Here is a 20,185-nt window from a genome sequence, read left to right as displayed (position 1 = left end):
CTCTCCTCATGAGAGTCTTGTGATTCTCGGATTTTTAAGTATGCAGTGGAAGGTGTTCCAGAGGGATCTCAGCTGGATTCTTTATAAACTGTCCCGGTTGGGGCAAATTCATGAATTTCTCTCAGTCTCGGCATCCTATTTAGTTAAAGAGAGGTAATAATATCTATTTTGCAGGGTTGCAGTGAGAACATTGTTGATAGATCCTGGGATGATACAGTCCTCTGAAAGGTCTTCCTCTGACTCAGGCCACAGACACAGGGACATGTCTTATTTCCTTCTTAAAACTTTCATTTTAATTAATTCTTTGTTTCTGGCCGCTGTGGGATCTTAGTTCCCCGACCAGGGATAGAACCCACATACCCGGCATTGGAAGTATGGAGTCTTAACCACTAGACTGCCGGGGAAGTCCCCTTTATTTTTTCTAGGTTCTGAAATAGTAAGGATTCTGGACTAAAAGCAGGGAAGGCTTTGGGAACCAGAAGACTGGTACTGCTGTCAACGTTTCAGATCCGATGTAAACTGAACAGTGATCACCACGTTCCCATGGGACAGCTGTATCCACGTCTAAACTTTAAAGGTCATGTGGAAATCCAAGGCTTTGACACAGAGGACAGCTAGCCCATACTATGTAAAATAATAATTTCCAAGGTCATACAAAAACAAATAGGCATAATTTCAAAGCATGCTCCTTCAAGTCTTCAGAATGTTACCACAGTGTGGAGGGGGCAGTTAACATTACTCTTAGAGCAAGCTTGTGGAGCTGGAGGAAGTCTCTTTACTGACCCAACCATAAGGAGATTCTAAGTGAGATGTGCTGGGCTTATTCCAAACGTCTAACTGCCTGCATCTGAATCGGTCCCACGTTTCCGCCAAGCTCCACTCAGGGATACAACTAGCTAGAAAATAATACTCAACACGTAACTTGATACACTGAACAGAAATGAAATCAGGATGGGAATATTATTTGTCCTTCTAGGATGAGGTTTACTTTTCAACCAGGGAAGGAAATAAAAGCAAGGTAATGTTACCTGTCCTTAGATATGGGAGCTACAAGCGGTGCATACCAGTTAACGGCCACCTCACAGTGGGCATCGAGGTATATCAAAACCTTAAAAAAAAAAGAGGCAGGGTGAAAAAAACCCCACTTACAGGACATCATCTATCACGTACAATTTTAAACTAGATGCTAAGATAAGCTGGCCATAGTGTCGATTTTGATATTTAAGTTGTCTGGTTAAGTTAGCATTTTCATTTCAATTTTAAAAAATTAAAATGGTACCTAAAAATGTACATGATCTTTTAGTTACAAAATCCAAAACAGACACAAAAGATATTGAATGTTTCCTACCTGTCCAAGTTTGGCCTTCTGGGCACCGATACTTCGTGCCTGAATTAAACCTTCTCTTCTCTCATTTCGAAATACCTTGACTAGGCCATTCCACAGTTTAATATAGTCATCCAGTTTTTCTTTTAAGTGTTCTATGAATAAAAAACTCAGTCAATATTATACATTATATTTGTGGTTACAAACCAGTTAAGCTATCATTTTTCTCAAGAAACAAGGATAGGCAACAGGTCAGTAATTTTACACAGAAGCATGCTCAATGTTAACATATAGAGAAGCAAGGTGAAGTGTATTATTAAAGTTAAAATTCTGAGCTTAATACACCTATGGAGAACTATTAATAGTTAGCCTGAGAATGATCAAAACTCTCTCTAAACATACAGAACAAATAAACTCTCTCTATGCCAACTGACATGAAAACTTAAAACAATTCAAATGTTAATATCCTATGTAGAAGCTTTCAGGCACAATAGTTCTTTGGCTTTTGGCAGAAGCAATGGTTCAGGATTTCTGAAGATGCACTATGGATAACATTACATAGCCTCTTGGAATCCACACAGGGTATAGGTTAACATTTGTTTCTGAGCCATCCTCCCCCTACAATTAGTGATGAGAGGAGTAGTCTTGATGTGATGATCAATATAGTACCCATCAAGCTGGCAAATAACAATAATAAAAAAATCCCATCTTCTCTGTAGTTTAAGCATCAACACGTGTGTGCATGTGTGTGCACTAAGTCGCTTCAGTCATGTCTGACTCTGCAACCCTATAAACTGGAGCCCACCAGGCTCCTCTCTCCATGAGATTTTCCAGGCAAGAATACTGGAGTGGGTTGCCATTCCCTTCTCCAGGGGACCTTCTGGACCCAGAGATTGACCTGTGTCTCTCACGTCTCCTGCATTAGCCAACAGGTTCTTTACCATGAGCGCCACCTGGGAAGCCCCCAACAAGTGTGTATGTGTAAACATTTATTTATAAGTATTTATTTATATATTATAAACATGTGTTTATATTTATGAATATTTATAAATTTATAAATAAATATTTACACATTTATCTAATAAATACACATATCATTTACATATGTATGGATGTGTATATGGGCTTCCCTGGTGGCTCTATAGTAAAGAATCCACCTGCAGTGCAGGAGACACAGGAGACACGGGTTCAATCCCTGGGTGGGGAAGATCCCCTCGAGAAGGAAATGGCTACCCACCCTTGTATTTTTGCTTGGAGAATTCCACGGACAGAGGAGCCTGACAGGCTACAGACCATAAAGTCACAAAGAGTTGGATACAACTGAAACGAAAGCAACTGAGCACGCACTCACACAAGTATGCATATGAAAAGAAAAGGGAAAGTCGCACCTGACTCTTTGTGACCCCATGGACTATACAACCCAAGGAATTTTCCAGGCCAGAATATGGGAGTGGGGAGCCTTTCCCTTCTCCAGAGGATCTTCCTAACCCAGGGATTGAACCCAGGTCTCTCCCATTGCAGATGGATTCTTTACCAGCTGAGCCAGAGAGAAGACCAAGAATACTGGAGTGGGTGGCCAATCCCTTCTTCAGGGTATCTTCCAGACCCAAGAATTGAACTGGGGTCTCCTGCATTGCAGGTGGATTCTTTACCAACTGAGCTATCAGGAAAGCCCTATATATTTACACACACACACACACACACACACACACATACACATACATACATATGTTTGTAATTTGGTAGAGAAAATTTGGGGTTAAAAAACAAGATACATTTGTTAAACTTTCAATCTTGGCTTTGGAGCTGCAACAGAACGGTTTTTGTTTGTATCGCTATGAACCCATAAAACTGGTTCATCACAGCCACAACTAATTCCTGGATTCTTAAAGACGTTTCTTGAATCACAAACGTTCTTTTTAAGTTGTTTAAAATTTTAGCCCACTAATACAAAAAAAAGGCAAAAAACAGCTGTATTTAGTGATGAGCTAGTGGTTACTGGGCAAATCAAGCTGTACACTTAATACTTCACTCATTTTTAAGGAGCTTATAATTAGCAAGACACCCACACATGCGTATTCAAAACTGAGAAGAAAAAATTTTCCTTTCTCTATTTTGGCATCCAGTTTTAATGAGAATTATAAATAAAATTCTCATGCTGAGTTACTATTTTTCCCCAGAAAGTCTTGGTAATTTTCCCTTCAATAAAAGGTTTTTTTGTTTTGTTTTGTTTTTAAAGCTCTTACTTTACCTTTTTTTTTTTTTAGTTCAATACAGCTGTAAGTTGGTTTTTTCCTAAAGCCCTTCTGGATTGCATTAGGTATTTTCACGTATGTTATCTAAATAAATCTAAAATAAATTGTTATTGTCAGAAACCTGTTTCTGTTCTTTAAATCTATTTCTAGGTAAGATAACTTGGCCACCATAGGGTTTCACAGATGCCAACACAGAGGCGGAGGGATCCCAGTCCCAAATAGGAAACACCTCTCCTGGGGGGTGATCATCCTGCCCAGCTTGGGACCACTGCTGGGCCACGTGACTTGCTATAACCAATAGGAGGCACGAGGAAATGATGAGTAGTTGTGAGCAGAAGTGCTCTTCCAGCCTTCTTTGCTAAGCCCTGCAAAGATGCATGGTCTCTGCAGCCCTTTGCTGGAGGCACAGGTGGAGAGGGGTGTTCTTAGTTTAAAGGCCCAAAACCCTTGCGTTTTGAGGACACTGTAACTTCCAGAAACTCGAGGCTTCTGAGCAGCCACCTCTTCTGTGTGGTTTTATATTAATTAGTTAAGTGTTTTGTCTTTCAGAGAAAAAAATTATAACTCAAAGTTTTAATTAATGAATATACTGGGGAAAGAAAACAAACCTAGTTTTCAGTCAAGTCATGTTTACCAAATTTTGTATAATTTTACTGAGGCTAGGGCTGACAGATGTCAAGCTTGTTTTGAAATTGGGAGAAGTAATTAAAGACTTTCTGAACTTCTGTCCAAGGGTAGCCCCAACCAACGACTCTGCACTCTGAGTGAAGAAGATCCTATGTATAATTGCCTTTTAAATGTGTTACAAAAGGCTGTCAGAGATTTGGAACAATAGAAGCACTGATCACACAAAAATTAAACTGGATAAAAAACTTAACCACAAAATTTTGTTCTTTTCTTGGGCCAAGCAAGAAAGCAAGATTTTAGAATGGGAAACATCTTATGATGTATCTTCACTTTTTTAAAGACTATGCTGAGCTTTTTAACTTGTATTAATAATGTAGTGGTTCTTAAAATCTGTACAAGCATGACATGGAATTTCTGTTATTTTTGTAGATTTAAGTTTTGCTAAATTTAAAACACTGTTGGCACCAACAATATCACTTAAAAACATATTATCAAATATTTATCTTGAGACAGGAATAGCATTCATAATGAAAATATTCCTACCATAGAAAATTGCAACCGAGATGTCTCAGCTAAAGGCATTTGATGACTGAAAAATTTAAAGTTATACATTCTCTCTGCTCTTTACTCTAAAATTATAAATTCTCTGCTGTGATTAGTTGAAGAAAGTGATTAGGTGTATAATGAGGAGGGGAAAAGGAAGTAAGTAGGTCATATTTCTATTTCTCTCCATGCTAATATAATGTGTGCAAGATCAAGATTCTGGTCATGTCTTTTCAAAAACAGCAGAGGTTTATAAACTTGGTTTAGAATTTGGAGAGTTCTATATTAAGTTTTGGAGGAAGCTTTTTTAAAGCCATTTTAAATGTTTTTTTTTTTCATGTTGATCATGTTCTGACTTCTTTTCTGACATCCTGGAGAAGACTCTTGAGAGTCCCTTGGACTGTAGCATTATCTATCTTTTGATATTTATGTCACTAAGAATATTTATTCAGCTTACAATAATGGATCTATTTGAAGAAAAAAAAATTAACTTAAAAGACCCCACCCCACTTAACTGGAAAATTATTGCTCAATCTCTCCCTTGTCAAGTGGAACCAAGACTAACTGATGCCACCATAGATGCATTAGCGCTCACTCCACAAGAAGAATAAAAAATAAAACACTGTTTCCAAATATCCTCAATCAAATATAGAACAAAGGAAGCTTTAGTAGATATTTTCTATTATAAACAAAATAGCCCATGGTTTCTGGTCAAAGTCAATGTTTGCATCATCATTCAAATGCAAAATAAAGCTATTAAAATGTATATAGATCTCAGTATATAGATTTAGATAGGGCTTTAGGTGACATTACAACATACATGCCACTGCATTTTTTCAGTCATTTAATGAATTACCTTTACAATTAAATTTTTATAAAATCCAAGGCCCAAAGAATTGGTATGGTATAAGACTGTGATTAAATGTGCAGACTATAGATTGGGAGGCAGCTGTTAATTACTACCTGTCACCTCTGGCAAGTTACTTAACATGTCTTAGTTTCGAGTGCAAAATGAAAATGAACAATATCTCTCACAAGGATTACTGTCAGAACTAAAGAAACTAATTTACATACAATGTCTGGCACAGTGCCAACTTGTTGATTATAGATGCTATCAATAGATACCATTAATTTCTACACTATTTTGAAATTACATGTTTGCGACTGTTTATAATTTAAACTTACTTTATAGATTGAATGTCAATCCCTTAGCCATTACCTTTGTTACTGAAATCATCAATTAACACGATTTCTGCTAAGTATTTCCTTGGAGTCCTTTTAATTACACTGTGGACTGTTCTCATGAGGGTGGACCACCCTTCATTATGGAAGACAATGATGATGCTGGCTGTGAGCAGGTTTTCATCGTAATGCCAGTACTTGCATCTGCAAAAGGAACATTTCATCATGTTTATTCAGAGATAATCTGCAATGCTTGGTTCCAACTGACAATGACTATGTTTTCTGGTTGGATTAAATATTATTGACTTTAAGGTAAGTAAATGAAATTTGTTGTTCAGTCACTCAGTCCTGTCTGACTCTTTGAGACCCCCATGGACTGCAGCAAGCCAGGCTTCCCTGTCCTCCACTATCTCCTGGAGTTTGCTCAAACTCATGTCCATTGAATTGGTGATGCCATCCTACCACCTCACCCTCTGTCAATCCCTTCTCCGGCCTTCAATCTTTTCCAGCATCAGGGTCTTTTTCAATGAGTTGGCTCTTCACATCAGATGGCCGAAGTGAATGAAATATAACCTTTTATATTTTAACAGAAACCCACAGTAGAAGAGAGAAGCTGCTGTGAGATGAAGTTACTCATATTCAAGTTACTTCTTCACCAACCAGCACTTACTGTGACAAAGAGAACTTATTTGTGAATTTATGCTTCTTAGCTGGGGATGGTATTAAGGTTTGTTTTTCAGGTCTTCAAGCTTGGTTATTTTCTGTTTTAAAACTCGAGCTTCTAGTGCAAGGGATTTATTTCACTTGCTGTGAATAAACCACTGTACTGCTGTGTTTGAAAGCCGTCCTGTTCTAATAGGGCTAAAGCATTCAGAAAAAAATTAAATGGGCTGAACTTGAGGATACAGGAAGCATTCCAAAATTAACTGCTGGATGAATAAACAAAGTTCTAATAGTGTTTAGAGTTATTAGATTGGCTAAAGGGGCTTTAACTATTTTACACAAAATTGCTTGAAACAACTGTAGCGGGAAGAATGTTGCAGAAGCCTTTCTCTAATTGGAAGGAATCCCAAAACAGGGCCTGATAAAGACTCGGGGAACCAGGGGAGGTTCAGTGAATTTCACAGAACCATCACACACACACACACACACACACACACACACAGAGTCAACCCTCCATATCTGTGTGTTCTGCATCTGAAGAGTCAACCGTGAATCAAAAATACTAGGAAAAAATTCCAGAGAGTTCCAAAAAGCAAAACTTGAATTTGCCAGGGCATCTATTTAATAGTGCTTGCCTTGTTTTTGTGTTTTTTTAGTCCCTAAGTTGTGTCCAACTCTTTGTGACCCCATGGACTGTAGAACGCCAGGCTCCTCTGTCCATGGGATTCTTCAGGCAAGAATGCTGGAGTAGGTTGCCATTTCTTTCTCCAGGGGATCTTCTGAACCCAGAGACTGAATCCATGTCTCATACTTGGCAGGAGAATTCTTTACCATTTAGTCACCTGGAAAGCCCTACATTGTGTTCGGTATTATAAATAATCAATTGAAAGTATATGGGAGAGTGTGTATAGGTTATGTGTCAAGGACTTGAGTATCCACAAACTTTGGTATTCAAAGGGGTCCTGGAACCTATCTGCTGGTGGATACCAAGGTACAATCACACCCATACTATGCATATACAAGTGTATGTGTATAGATGTATATGTGTGTATGTACACACACACATACACTTTTTCTCATTGGATATGGGAGAACAAGATAATAAGAATACAACAGGCAAATAAGAACAATTTGAGACCTGTTTTTTTTCTGCAGGAGTTAGTTTTCAAAACTAGCATCTGGTGCTTATTATCTTCCTCTGGATGAGTGGAAAGGAAAGAGGTTTTTTTAATTCCAAAGCTTTCCATGAAGTAATAAACAAGCTTATTCCCAAGGTTAAATTGAAAACCATAAAAGCGGTCTCGAACATTATCAGCTTGATAACCTACACCATCATTATCTAAAATAAGACCTGGCCCAATAGAGACACAAACAACTTTATCTCCAGGTGTTTGGGTCCCTTTCCAAACTCTCAGTTGTGTGTGCTCTTTGTTGCTGTCAGTCACTCAGTTGTGTCCAACTCTTTGTGACCCCACGGACTGCAGCACGCCAGGCTTCCCTATCCTGCACCATCTCCTGTTCTTAAGAGGTTGTTTTTACAGAAATGCAGACTGAGTCTGGAATCCATTTTTTTCTTACTTCTTACATCTGCATTTCCTTGTTGAAGGAGTCCTAAGTACATGGGATCTTCTGAGCTAGACAGTAGCTCAGCATGGAGGAGCACACGTGCTCTCTGCTCTCATGAAGCCCACGGTCCTACAGGATGGCGAGACATGAAAGAGAAGTCCGACTATGTCATTGGGGAAACCATGGTGCATTTGACAGGTGATCTCATTCAGTTTCAAGACAGGTGGCCAGGAAGGCGTCCTGGAGCCATGGGGTGAAGGGGAGACTAGAAGGATGATTTAAAAAGCACTGAGACCAGAGAAGTGGGGAGGAAAAGATAAAAGCACAGCAATGAATTGTGTGCACGTGACTCAGATAAAAAATGAGTAGATGGACGAGCTATGTCTTTGGAAGGTAGAATTAAAATCTGAAAAATAGTGAAGAAGAAAACTTACAAGGAAGGGCATTTTCAGTCGAATAGCAAATGCTAGCATATACTTATTATGTGTCAGACACTATCCCATGTGCTTTACTTTATTGACTTATTTAACCTCATAACAACCACTATGAGGTTAGTACTATTAATCTCCCCATTTTACAGATGAGATGACTGAGGCTCAGAGATGAATGGCTGCTTAATATCACTCAGAAAGCAATGAAGCCAGGACATAAATCTAGGCTGTCTTGGGTTTAACAGGAAATCTTGTTAAATGTAAAATAAAAGAAAAAAAAATACTAGCTATACCTATCCATGAATGGTTAAGATGTGATTTAAGGTCTGAGAACTAATAATGACACTGAATATAATGTCAATACAAGGCACTCACTGAGCTTATTATGTGAGAGGAGCTCTCTCCTCTCCCCCTCTTCCCTGCCCTGTGCAGCCTGGAGATACCCCAGAAATGGACTGGGAGGGCAAGACACCCTTTGGCAAGTTAAAGCAGACTTTCCAAAGTTGGGAAGGGCCACATGCTCTTTCAGAATAACAAGTTAAAAAATACAGTAATGGCTGTACCAGTTTACATTCCCACAAACAGTGTTGGAGGGTTCCCTTCTCTCCACACCCTCACCAGAATTTGTTGTTTGTGGATTTTTCGATGAGAGCCTTTCTGACCAATGTGGTGATATGTCACTGTAGTTTTGATTTGCATTTCTCTATTGGTACAGCCACTATGGAGAATAGTATAGAGGTTCCTTAGAAAACTAAAAATAAAGCTATCATATGACCCTGCAATCCCATTCCTAGGCATGAAAGGTGAAAGTGAAAGTCGCATAGTAGTAGCGAACTCTTTTTGACCCCATGGACTGTAGCCCACCAGGCTCCTCTGTCCATGGAATTCTCCAGGCCAGAATACTGGAGTGGGTAGCCGTTCCCTGCTTCAGGGAATTTTCCCAACTCAGGGATTGAACCCCAGGTCTCCCACATTACAGGGAGATTCTTTATCATCTGAGCCACCAGGGAAGCATATATACCCAGAGAAAGACATGGCCTGAAAATATACATGCACCCCAATGTTCATTGCAGCACTGTTTACAGTGGCCAAGACATGCAAACAGCCTAAATGTCCATCGACAGAGGAATGGATAAAGATGTGATGTGACGTGTGTGTGCGTGTATGAATATTAGTCAGCCATTAAAAAGAAGGAAATAAGGCCATTTGCAGGAACATGGATGGACCTAGGAGTGTCACACTGAATGAAGTCAGTCTGTCAGAGAAGGAGAATTATCATGTGACATCCCTTCTTTGTGGACTCAAAAGAAATGACACAAGTGAACTCACAAAATAGAAAGAGACTGACCGACTTAGAAAATGAACTCACGGTTGCCGGGGGGAAGGGACACTTAAGGACTTTGGGAAGGTCACGCTATATTTAAAACAGATAACCAACAAAAACCTATTGCATAGCACCTGGAACTCTGCTCAGTGTTACGTGGCAGCCTGGATGGGAGTGGGGTTTGTGGGAGAATGGATACATGAACAGGTATGGCTGAGTCCCTTCACTGTCCACCTGAAACTATTACAACATTGTTAATTGGCGTTAAAAGTAAATATATAAATAAAAAGCAATATGAAAGGTATAAAGATGTCCCAAGTGTGGGAAATAGAAAAGTGTGCACAAATATATTTTTCATCGCCATCCCCCACACCGAAAAAACAAACAAAAAAATACATTGTGGAGGACTGCAGATCTTGAAAGATGTGATGAGTGTTTCTGGATAGAAACTAACCCGGGCAGGTATGTTTAATTTTGGATGGGAAGGGACAATGATCTCCCCTCAAAAAAAGAAAAAAAAAAAAAAAAAAAAAAACTATAAAAACAAACACTCTGATAAGAGATTCAGGCAATAATTTTCTTCCACTAGGCTTAAAGAAGCAGAACCAGATGGGAAAGATATTGATTTTGATTTATAGCAGATACTAGAACTGGTGAAAATATTTACATCATGGGAGGAAATTTGGAATTTGCTGATTTCTATGGCAAAAGATGACAGCTTGGGGAAACAAGCCAGATGAGGACTTTGAATGGGAGACAGAGAGGAGTTGAAAACATAGAGGGGATGAAGGAAGAGAGGAAGAGGATAGAATGAAGATGAGAGGGAGACCGTCGGGAGGGGACATGCATTCCTACAGGACAGGGCGACAAGAGGTGGAAGAGAGTGAGTTGCCCGATTTCCCCATCTTCTCTCAACCATGTAAGGTGTGGAAATAACTCCAAAGATGTAAACTAGATTGTGTGGGAGCTCAGTTGCTAAGTCGTGTTCGGCTCTTTGTGACTGTGTACTGCAGCCCAGCAGGCTCCTCCGTCCATGGGATTCTCCGGGCAAGAGTACTGGGGCGGAGGGTCATTTCCTCTTCCAGTGGATCTTCCTGCATCTCCTGCATTCGCAGGCAGATTCTTCAGCACTAGCGCCACCTGGCGGCTCACACAGTAGAGGCTCTGTCTGCAATGTGGGAGACAACCTGGGTTCGACCCCTGGGTTGGGAAGATCCGCTCGAGAAGGAAACGGCAAGCCACTCCAGCATTCTTGCCTGGAGAATTCATGGACAGAGGAGCCTGGCAGGCTGCGGTCCGTGGGGTTGCAGAGTTGGACGCCACTGAGCGATTAACAGACAGTGCCACCTGGGAAGCCCTCATAAACCAGTTTACCTGCCAGTAACAACAACCCTCGGTATATGTTTTTCCTATTTTCTTTGTCTTAAAAATTACACAAAGAACAATATTTTTTCAAGTATATCTCCTAAAGGCAAATACAAACAAAAATAAGTGAGATCTAATTAAACTTAAAAGCTTTGTGCAGCAAAGGAAACTATTGACATATCAAAAATATAACCTATTGAATAAGAGAAAATATCAGCAAATGATATGAGTGGTAAGGGATTTATATCCAATATATATAAACAGCTCATGTAACTCAATATCAAAAAAACAAACAATCCAACTAAAAAAATGGGCAGCAGAGCTGAATAGACGTTTTCCCAAAGAGGAAATGCAGATGATCTACCAGAGCATGAAAAGATGTATAATATCGCTAATTATCAGGGAAATGCAAATGAAAAGCACAAGGAGATATTATCTAACACCTGTGAGACAGAGGAGCCTGGCCGGCTACTATCCATGGGGTCACAGAGTCGGACACGACTGAAGCGACTTAGCACACCCAATGTTCACAGCAGCATTATTTACAATTGCCAAGATATGGAAATGACCTAACTATCCATAAACAGATGAATGGATAAAGAAGACGTGGGATAGATATATACATGTGTATGTATTTACCCAATGGAATACTACTCAGTCACAAAAAGAGTGAAATTTTGCCATATGCAGCAACATGGACGGACTTTATGCTAAGTGAAATAAGTCAGACAGAGAAAGACAAATACTTATGATATCACTTATATGTGGAATCTAAAAAGAATACATCAAATTAGTGAATATAACAAAAAAGAAGCAGACTCGCAGATACAGAGAACAAACTAGTGGTTCCCAGTGGCTGGGGGAGGGTCAATGACGGGAGAGTGGGAGGAGCTAACTACTGGGTCTAAGATAAACAGGCTCAAGGATGGATCGTACAACACGGGGATATTCTTACCAAATATTCTTACCAATATTTGGTAAGAACCATACATGGAAAGTAGCCTCTAAAATTATATAAAACTCTTTTAAAAATGGAGAAAAAATTACAAAAGCAATACGGAATTTGTTGCACAATATCCAAACAAGAGAGACGTTTATAAAGTAAAGGTAAAAGTTCCCTCCTGCTCCTCTCCCCGGCTGTGTCAAATCTTACCTCCTAGAGGAAATCACTGTTACTAGTTGCGTTTATTTAGATTTCTTTATACTCACGCAGACATGCAAACATGTGTCTGTGTATATGTACAGATCTATTCAGATGCGTATGTACAAATTCTTCTTCCATGTGAGTATCTAATTCTTGGAAGCTATTGTATAACATTCCATAGTATGGCTGCTCTATCACCTATGTGACCTTCTCCTTACGGATGGACATTTCAGTTGGCTCTACGGTGACAGTGGTCATTCTTACATGTAAATCTCTATGCCCTTCCCTGGGAATCTTTCCTACAAAAGGCTCCAGACTGTAAGCTCAGTGAGGACAGGAACCTCATCTGTTTTGTTCACCCGCTTCTAACACAGAGCAGCTGCTCCATAAATATTTATCGGATTGCTTTGTGGATATATCTGAAATGCCTCTGGATGTGTTTTCTCCTCTGAGTAATGTCCACTCTCCACCCCACAGTGCTCCTATTTTGAGGTACTTTCAAGAATAAGTCAGTCCATATGGCAGGTGGGGGTGGGAAAGAAAGGGGAGGCAGATGCTCCTCCAGGGGGAGGCTGAAAATCTGGAGGAAAGCAGGTGGCAGGACAGAATAAAAGCAGATGGATACTGGACAGAATAAAAGCAGATGACAACTCACTGACATATACACTGTTGTTACTATGCATAAAATAGATAACTAATGAGAACCTACTGTATAGCACATGAACTCTGCTCAATGCTCTGTGGTGACCTAGATGGGAAGGAAATCCAAGTAAGAGGGGATATATGTATAGGACTCACTGGAAGAGACCATGATGCTGGGAAAGACTGAGGGCAAGAGGAGGAGGGGTGACAGAGGATGAGATGGTTGGATGGCGTCACTGACTCAACGGACATGAATCTGAGCAAACTCTGGGAGATAGTGAAGGACAGGGAAGCCTGGCATTCTGCAGTCCACGGGGTCGCAGAGTCAGACACGACTTAGCAAACTGAACAACAACAATATATACGTATAGCTGATCTGTTCTGCTGAACGGCAGAAACTAACACAACATTGTGAAGCAATTATGCTCCAATTAAAAAAAAAAAAAGCAGATGGCAGGAGGGGCTTGAGCCTAGCTTCTGTTTCTGAACTTTAGGGGAGAGGCCAGGCGGGGAGGCTGCAGTATAGGACAGAAATGATGCTGGGGATATTCAGGCAGCAGGGAGCTAGGTAGTCCCTTCCCACCTCCTGTTTGCAGTCTTCTAGCCTCTAGATGGAGCCAGAGAGCATAGATGTTTCCACCTGCTGTCAGCACAATTAAGATCCAGGGCTTCCAGGAGCCACCACGTAAGGGGTAAGAAGTGCAGGTAAGTGATGGGCTGTTGGACTCAAGCCAGGGCCTGGTCCTGGGGCTCAGAGGGTCCTTTGTACCCATGAGAGCCCAAGTGTAGATGAGTGAGCGCCCACAGTGGGGAAGCTTGAGGAGGGACACTGGGGCAGGCAGGTGAGGAAGATTAGTACATCTGGGAGCCAGAAGTGGACGGCAGAGATGGAGGGTACAGGGGCCAATACCACTCGGACACGGTAACCTCCAATCGCTGGATGCTCCAGGAGAAAGGGCAACCCCTTGGGGCACAGGAGCAGCCGGAGGGGGTCTACACTGCAGGCTGTCAGGTCCTGTTCTGGGAGACCTTGCAGCCCCCACAGACTGAGTGACCTTTAATCACAAGCCTTCAGTTGCCCCCATCAGCCCGAAGGCAGGCTCAGGACAAAGCTTAGCTCTTTGGGCAGCTCTGCTGACTTCCTGTTGGGAGAGGAAGCTGCTGGGCAGGGCGCACAGAGTCAGAGCCGGTGACGATGCAGAGCCTGGACCAGAAGACAGAGCTGGAAGAAGCAGCCTGTGCTGAAGTCACACTGTCTGTTCTGCAGCATCTCTCTCGCTTTACTGCCATAGAATCACGGTAAGTTTTAAGAAGGAGGACTGACAGAAATACGAGGCCATGCTGAAAAAGGAGCATTCTGTGATAGACTCGTGAGTGATTTCTCCTTTCTGGCACTCTATTTTCCAAGAGACCTTAATGGCCCTGTGACGTCCAGGGCACCATGCTCCAGGGTGAGTTATCACAGACCTGCTCTGGCCACACATGCTCACGTTCAGATCACTGGTTTGCAGGGATTCAAGCTGCAGCGTTTTCTGTTTTTTAATTTATTTTATTGAAGTAGAGTTGATTTACAATGTTGTGTTAATGTCTGCTGTACAGTAAAGTGATTCAGATTTATATGCATGTGTGCTAAGTCTCTCATTCATGTCTGACTCTTTGGGACCCTATGGCAGTAGCCCGCCAGACCCTTCTGTCCATGGGACTCTACAGGCAAGAATACTGCAGTGGGTTGCTGTGCCCTCCTCTAGGGGACCTTCTCGACCCAGGAATTGAACCCGCATCTTGTGCGTTCCCTGAATTGCTGGTGGATTCTTTACTGCTGAGCCACCAGGGAATATGAAATATATCTTTTTCATATCCTTTTCCATTATGGTTTATCACAGGATATTCAATATAGTTCCCTGTGCTATACAGTAGGACATTGTTTACCCTGTGGTGTTTTTCTTAAAGTAATTTTACAGAATATTTCCATGACAGCTCTGTGGGCCAGGTACTTGTATCAGAAGACAGAAATGAAGAATTTTCTTTCTTCCTTTTTTTTGGCCACTTCTGCATGACATATGGGATCTTAGTTCCCTGACCAGGGATTGATCCCGCACCCCTGAATTGGAAGCACAGAGTCTTAACTACTGGATTCCAGGGAAGTCCCCAGAATGAAGAATTTTCATAGTGACTTTTCTGTAACTTAAAAAGCCAAAAATAGATTTCATAACATAAAATGACATGCCTATTAGCAATTTTCTTCTGTTTTACACTGTCCCAGCTAGGTTTTTTTTTTTTTAAATATCTGTAGTTTCATAAAAAGCCTTTATGTATTTAGGCTTCATGAATAAATAATATCTAATTCAGCTGACTATGAAAAACCGGTTACAGCTGGAAGGTTGCTTGGCCAGCCTGAGATCTGAGCATCCTGCTGGTTTTGAAAGCTGCCTGCTTCCACTTTCACAATAGGGATTGCTGAACAGACCAAGTTCAGATGTGGGCCCCCTCTCCCAGCGATGTCTGGGGAAACAAGGAACACAGCTCTTCATTGGCTCCTCTATTCTCACCCCAATGTAAACTAGTCCCTTCTTGATAATATATTCTTTCTTTTCACTTGGCACATAAAATTGAAGCACGATAAACTATTTTGTATTTAATCATTTCCTGAAAACTCTACCTCTATTTCTTGAAGAGTTTTGTATCCCTCTCCTCAATTATTAGAAACTCTAGGATGGTCTCGTTACTTTTCCTCAATGTTCTTATCAATCAGTCTTCCCTTGAAGATTAAAATTAAGACAGTACTACACTGCTATATTTAAAATGGATAATCAACAAGGACCTACTATATACAGCACGGGGAACTCTGCTCAGTGTCGTGTGGCAGCCTGGACAGGAGGGGAGTTTGGGGGGAAATGGATACAAGAATTAGTATACGTATGACTAAATATGTGGTCTTCTCCAGCACCACAATTTGAAAGCATCAATTCTTCAGTGCTCAGCCTTCTTTATGGTCCAACTCTCACATCCGTACATGACTACTGGAAAAATCATAGCTTTGACTATATGAACCTTTGTTGACAAACTGATGTCTCTGCTTTTGAATACGCTCTCTAGGTTTGTCATAGCTTTCCTTCCGAGAAGCAAGCGTCTTTTGATTTCACGGCTGGGAGGCAAGAAACCAGAATGGTCAGAAGGCAGGGCTGATGGATGGCTGCAGCTCAGCACGCCTGTAACCTCCATCAGGTTCACGCTCCCAGTCAGTCCAATCTAAATTAAAAAGCACAGGCTGGCCACCTGTGCAAGCTTTTAAGACAAGTTCCCCAGTTCCAACCAGGCAGTTGCATCTCAACTTCGTTTTCTGGGGCTGAGAGTTGAGGGGCTCAGGTTTATCTCATGTCCAAGTGACGATGTATTGGAGGAAAGGGGGAAATTCTTCGCAGAGAAGAATGAGTTGGATCAGAAATTCTGTAGTTCATCGTGGCTCATTTCTAAGGCAGAAAGCTACAAAACACCACAGCTCTATGTATCTCCCACGACAAACAGCAAGACCTTTACCTACAAAGAACCACGGCTCTATGTATCTCACGTAACAAACGGCAAGGCCTCCCGTGAGCTCTGGCTCTCTGAAAAGCCTGCTGCTGCTGCTGCTAAGTCGCTTCAGTCGTGTCCGACTCTGTGCGACCCCATAGATGGCAGCCCACCAGGCTCCCCTGTCCCTGAGATTCTCTAGGCAAGAACACTGGAGTGGGTTGCCATTTCCTTCTCCAATGCATGAAAGTGAAAAGTGAAAGTGAAGTCGCTCAGTCGTGTCTGACTCTTAGCGACCCCATGGACTGCAGCCTACCAGGCTCCTCTATCAATGGGATTTTCCAGGCAAGAGTACTGGAGTGGGGTGCCATTGCCTTCTCCGCTGAAAAGCCTGTATCTGTCCTATTTCCATTTCCGCTACCCTCCTCCGGCAGGAAATGGCAACCCACTCCAGTACTCTTGCCTGGAAAATTCCATGAATGGAGGAGCCTGGTGGGCTACTGTCCATGGGGTTGCAAACAGTTGGACACGACTGAGCTACTTCACTTTCTTTCTTTCTTTCCTCTGGCAGGCAGTTTCCCAGCTTCCTGCAGGCAGTGGGGGACAGCTGTCCAGTCCTCACCCAGAACAGTTCAGTGGCCAGTGACCCTCAGACAGTCGGAGCGCGGCTGGAATTCCCATCTCCAAAGAGCCAGATGCTTCCTGAGGTTACATCGCCCTGGGGCTCTGCAGCGACCTGGGATGGTGCACACAAACCCTGGAGTGGAGACCATGCAGGACGCTCCGAGAACACCTGCATCTCTGCTGTGCTGTCCCACCACTGCTCTGGCTTATTTAGCATCCTGACAAGCCAAGCAAGGGTAAAGGGCGTGCTCTACGCTCAGAGGTGCTCTTGGGAAGACAAGGATCTCACAGGTGTCAGGTGCCAGAGTGACTCCACGGGGGCACTCTGTCCCTATGTGGAGGACACCAAGCGGGGGCACCAGGGATCTCAGGTTTTGGGAGCACTGGCTGGTAGGCCTGCAGGGAGGAGTCCATGAAGATTCTTTCTCAAAGGAGCTGGGAAAAATTTGAGGGAGCTAAAATCCTAGCACCATGGATCATGTTTGAGCCAAGTAAGTGGTAATTTCCTTCTTTAGTTCAGTCACTCAGTCGTGTCCGACTCTTTGTGACCCCATGAATCGCAGCACGCCAGGCCTCCCTGTCCATCACCAACTCCCAGAGTTCACTCAAACTCATGTCCATTGAGTTGGTGATGCCATCCAGCCATCTCATCCTCTGTCATCCCCTTCTCCTCCTGCTCCCAATCCCTCCCAGTGTCAGGGTCTTTTCCAATGAGTCAACTCTTTGCATGAGGTGGCCAGAGTACTGGAGTTTCAGCTTCAGCATGAGTCTTTCCAATGAACACCCAGGACTGATCTCCTTTAGAATGGACTGGTTGGATCTCCTTGCAGTCCAAGGGACTCTCAAGAGTCTTCTCCAACACCACAGTTCAAAAGCATCAATTCTTCGGCCATCAGCTTTCTTCACAGTCCAACTCTCACATCCATACATGACTACTGGAAAAACCATAGCCTTGACTAGACAGACCTTTGTTGGCAAGGTAATGTCTCTGCTTTTCAATATGCTATCTAGGTTGGTCATAACTTACTTTCCAAGGAGTAAGTGTCTTTTAATTTCATGGCTGCAATCACCATCTGCAGTGATTTTGGAGCCCCCCAAAATAAAGTCTGACACTGTTTCCACTGTTTCCCCATGTATTTGCCATGAAGTGATGGAACCGGATGCCATGATCTTAGTTTTCTGAATGTTGAGCTTTAAGCCAACTTTTTGACTCTCCTCTTTCACTTTAATCAAGAGGCTTTTTAGCTCCTCTTCACTTTCTGCCATAAGTGCCATTTTTCCTCTTAGTGACCGTGATCTCATTTCATCCCAGGCTTGGGAAATGCATTTCTACCAGGCTGTATGGTACATACATGGTCACACCTGAATATTCCTGTCGGGGCTGCACTAGAGTTACACGACTTGCTCAAAGTCACAGCTAGTGACAAGCCAAGATTTAGATGAGAATGCTTTGACTTGAAGATTATTTTCCCTAAACCATAGATTTACTAAGAAATACTCCCCAACATCAGGCTTCCCTGGTGGCTCAGATGGTAAAGACTCTGCCTCCAACATGGAAGACCTGGGTTCGATCTCCTGGTTGGGAAGATCCCCTGGGGGAGGGGACGGCAACCCACTCCAGTATTCTTGCTTGGGAAATCCCAAGGATAGAGGAGCCAGGCGGGCTACAGTCCATAGGGTCACGAAGAGTTGGACATGACTGAGCAACTAACACACACACACACTCCCCAATATATGCTTAAAAACAAACAGGAAAATGAATTTCTATTTTCACTCAACGCCCAGGGGATACAGGGTGGTGAACAGACGGTGGCACTCAGTTGTGTGGATGAATTTCTGCCTGATTCCAGGGCCAAGGGCACCAAGTGTGTCCGGGCAAACTAAGAAAGCTGACTCTGTCACGGGGTAGCTGTCTTCAAATGATCTTTTTTTCTTGAAAAGGAAAACATGCTTGGACAGATGTGTCTACTTAATGATCTGAAATATCAAACCACAATTTAGGGGAAAAAAAATCTGGCAGGGAATTTTAGTACTGGACATATGTTCTTGTGCATTTCTCTAAAACTCCTTGGGAAATGAGAAAGAACATTTCACAGTGGAAGCCATATGCTTCCAGCTATATTGGACTCTCAGCTCACACAGGAGCTTGCATTCCATGTTCTGACTTTACAGAAGCACCAGCTTAAACACCGATAGATCTGAGCTGAGACAAGCGCCGCTACAGGAGTAAGGATCTGGGTGCCATGGCCTGGATATAATGATGCTAAGGGCATCGACCAATGCTGGTTTGCATCTGTAACTTATTAATTTACACTGTGCCTTATTCCACAAAGGACTTCAAGAAGCTTATGAAGACACACAGGATACAACAATATAAAACTTCAAAATAGAGGAGAGGGAAAAGATGAAGAAAGAAAGGCTGAAGGGAAAAAAGAGGAAGGAAAAACAAGGCTTTAAAAGCACATACCAGGGGACTTCCCCTGGTGCCCCAGTCTCTAAGACTCTGAGCTCCCAATGCCAGAGACCTGGTTTTGATCCCTGGTCAGGGAACTAGATACCACGTGCTGCAACTAAGAGCTCACATGCCACAAACTAAAGATGCCACATGCTGCAATCAAGACCCAGTGCAGCCAAAAAAAAAAAAAGTGCGTACCAGAAGGCCAAGGGGTCCTGCATGCACAGTCCCGGAGTGCCGTTCACAGAGAAGACCCTCGGACCACATCCACCCCCCTGCCCTCCTGACCTGGACGGCACGGTGACCTTGCACCCCACCTCCGCTCCATACTGAGAATGGATGGGTCACAATTTGGCTTGAATTTTCCAGCAGTGAAACCTGGTCAGGGCTGTGTTTAACAAACCAGTTGTGCAAAAAAAAGTACAATATACTTGGCGTGCAGACCAGATGGGATTTTTTTTTCCCCCTGGGGGGCCTCCTTATGGTGAAGGCAGTGATGAGTCTCCTGGGCTGTTTTCATGGAGGCTGTC

At 42.4% G+C, this 20,185-nt stretch overlaps 1 protein-coding gene across 2 annotated transcripts in view; it reads right to left on the bottom strand.

Moving 5' to 3' along the window:
• GALNT7 (polypeptide N-acetylgalactosaminyltransferase 7) overlaps positions 1–20,185 on the bottom strand; it is a 136,003-nt gene that overhangs the window by 20,476 nt on the left and 95,342 nt on the right. For both annotated transcript variants that reach the window (XM_027548945.1, XM_027548946.1), the window contains exons 3-5: positions 5,969–6,135; positions 1,349–1,479; positions 1,029–1,108 (exon numbers count right to left, since the gene is read on the bottom strand). In XM_027548945.1, coding sequence (XP_027404746.1) covers positions 1,029–1,108; positions 1,349–1,479; positions 5,969–6,135 — 378 coding nt within the window. The remainder of the gene's footprint in view (positions 1–1,028; positions 1,109–1,348; positions 1,480–5,968; positions 6,136–20,185) is intronic.

Source organism: Bos indicus x Bos taurus, chromosome 8 (genome assembly GCF_003369695.1).
Source record: "Bos indicus x Bos taurus breed Angus x Brahman F1 hybrid chromosome 8, Bos_hybrid_MaternalHap_v2.0, whole genome shotgun sequence".
Taxonomy (NCBI): domain Eukaryota; kingdom Metazoa; phylum Chordata; class Mammalia; order Artiodactyla; family Bovidae; genus Bos; species Bos indicus x Bos taurus.
Note: the sequence above shows the minus strand (reverse complement) of the source record. Positions and strands in the feature narration are given on the sequence as shown.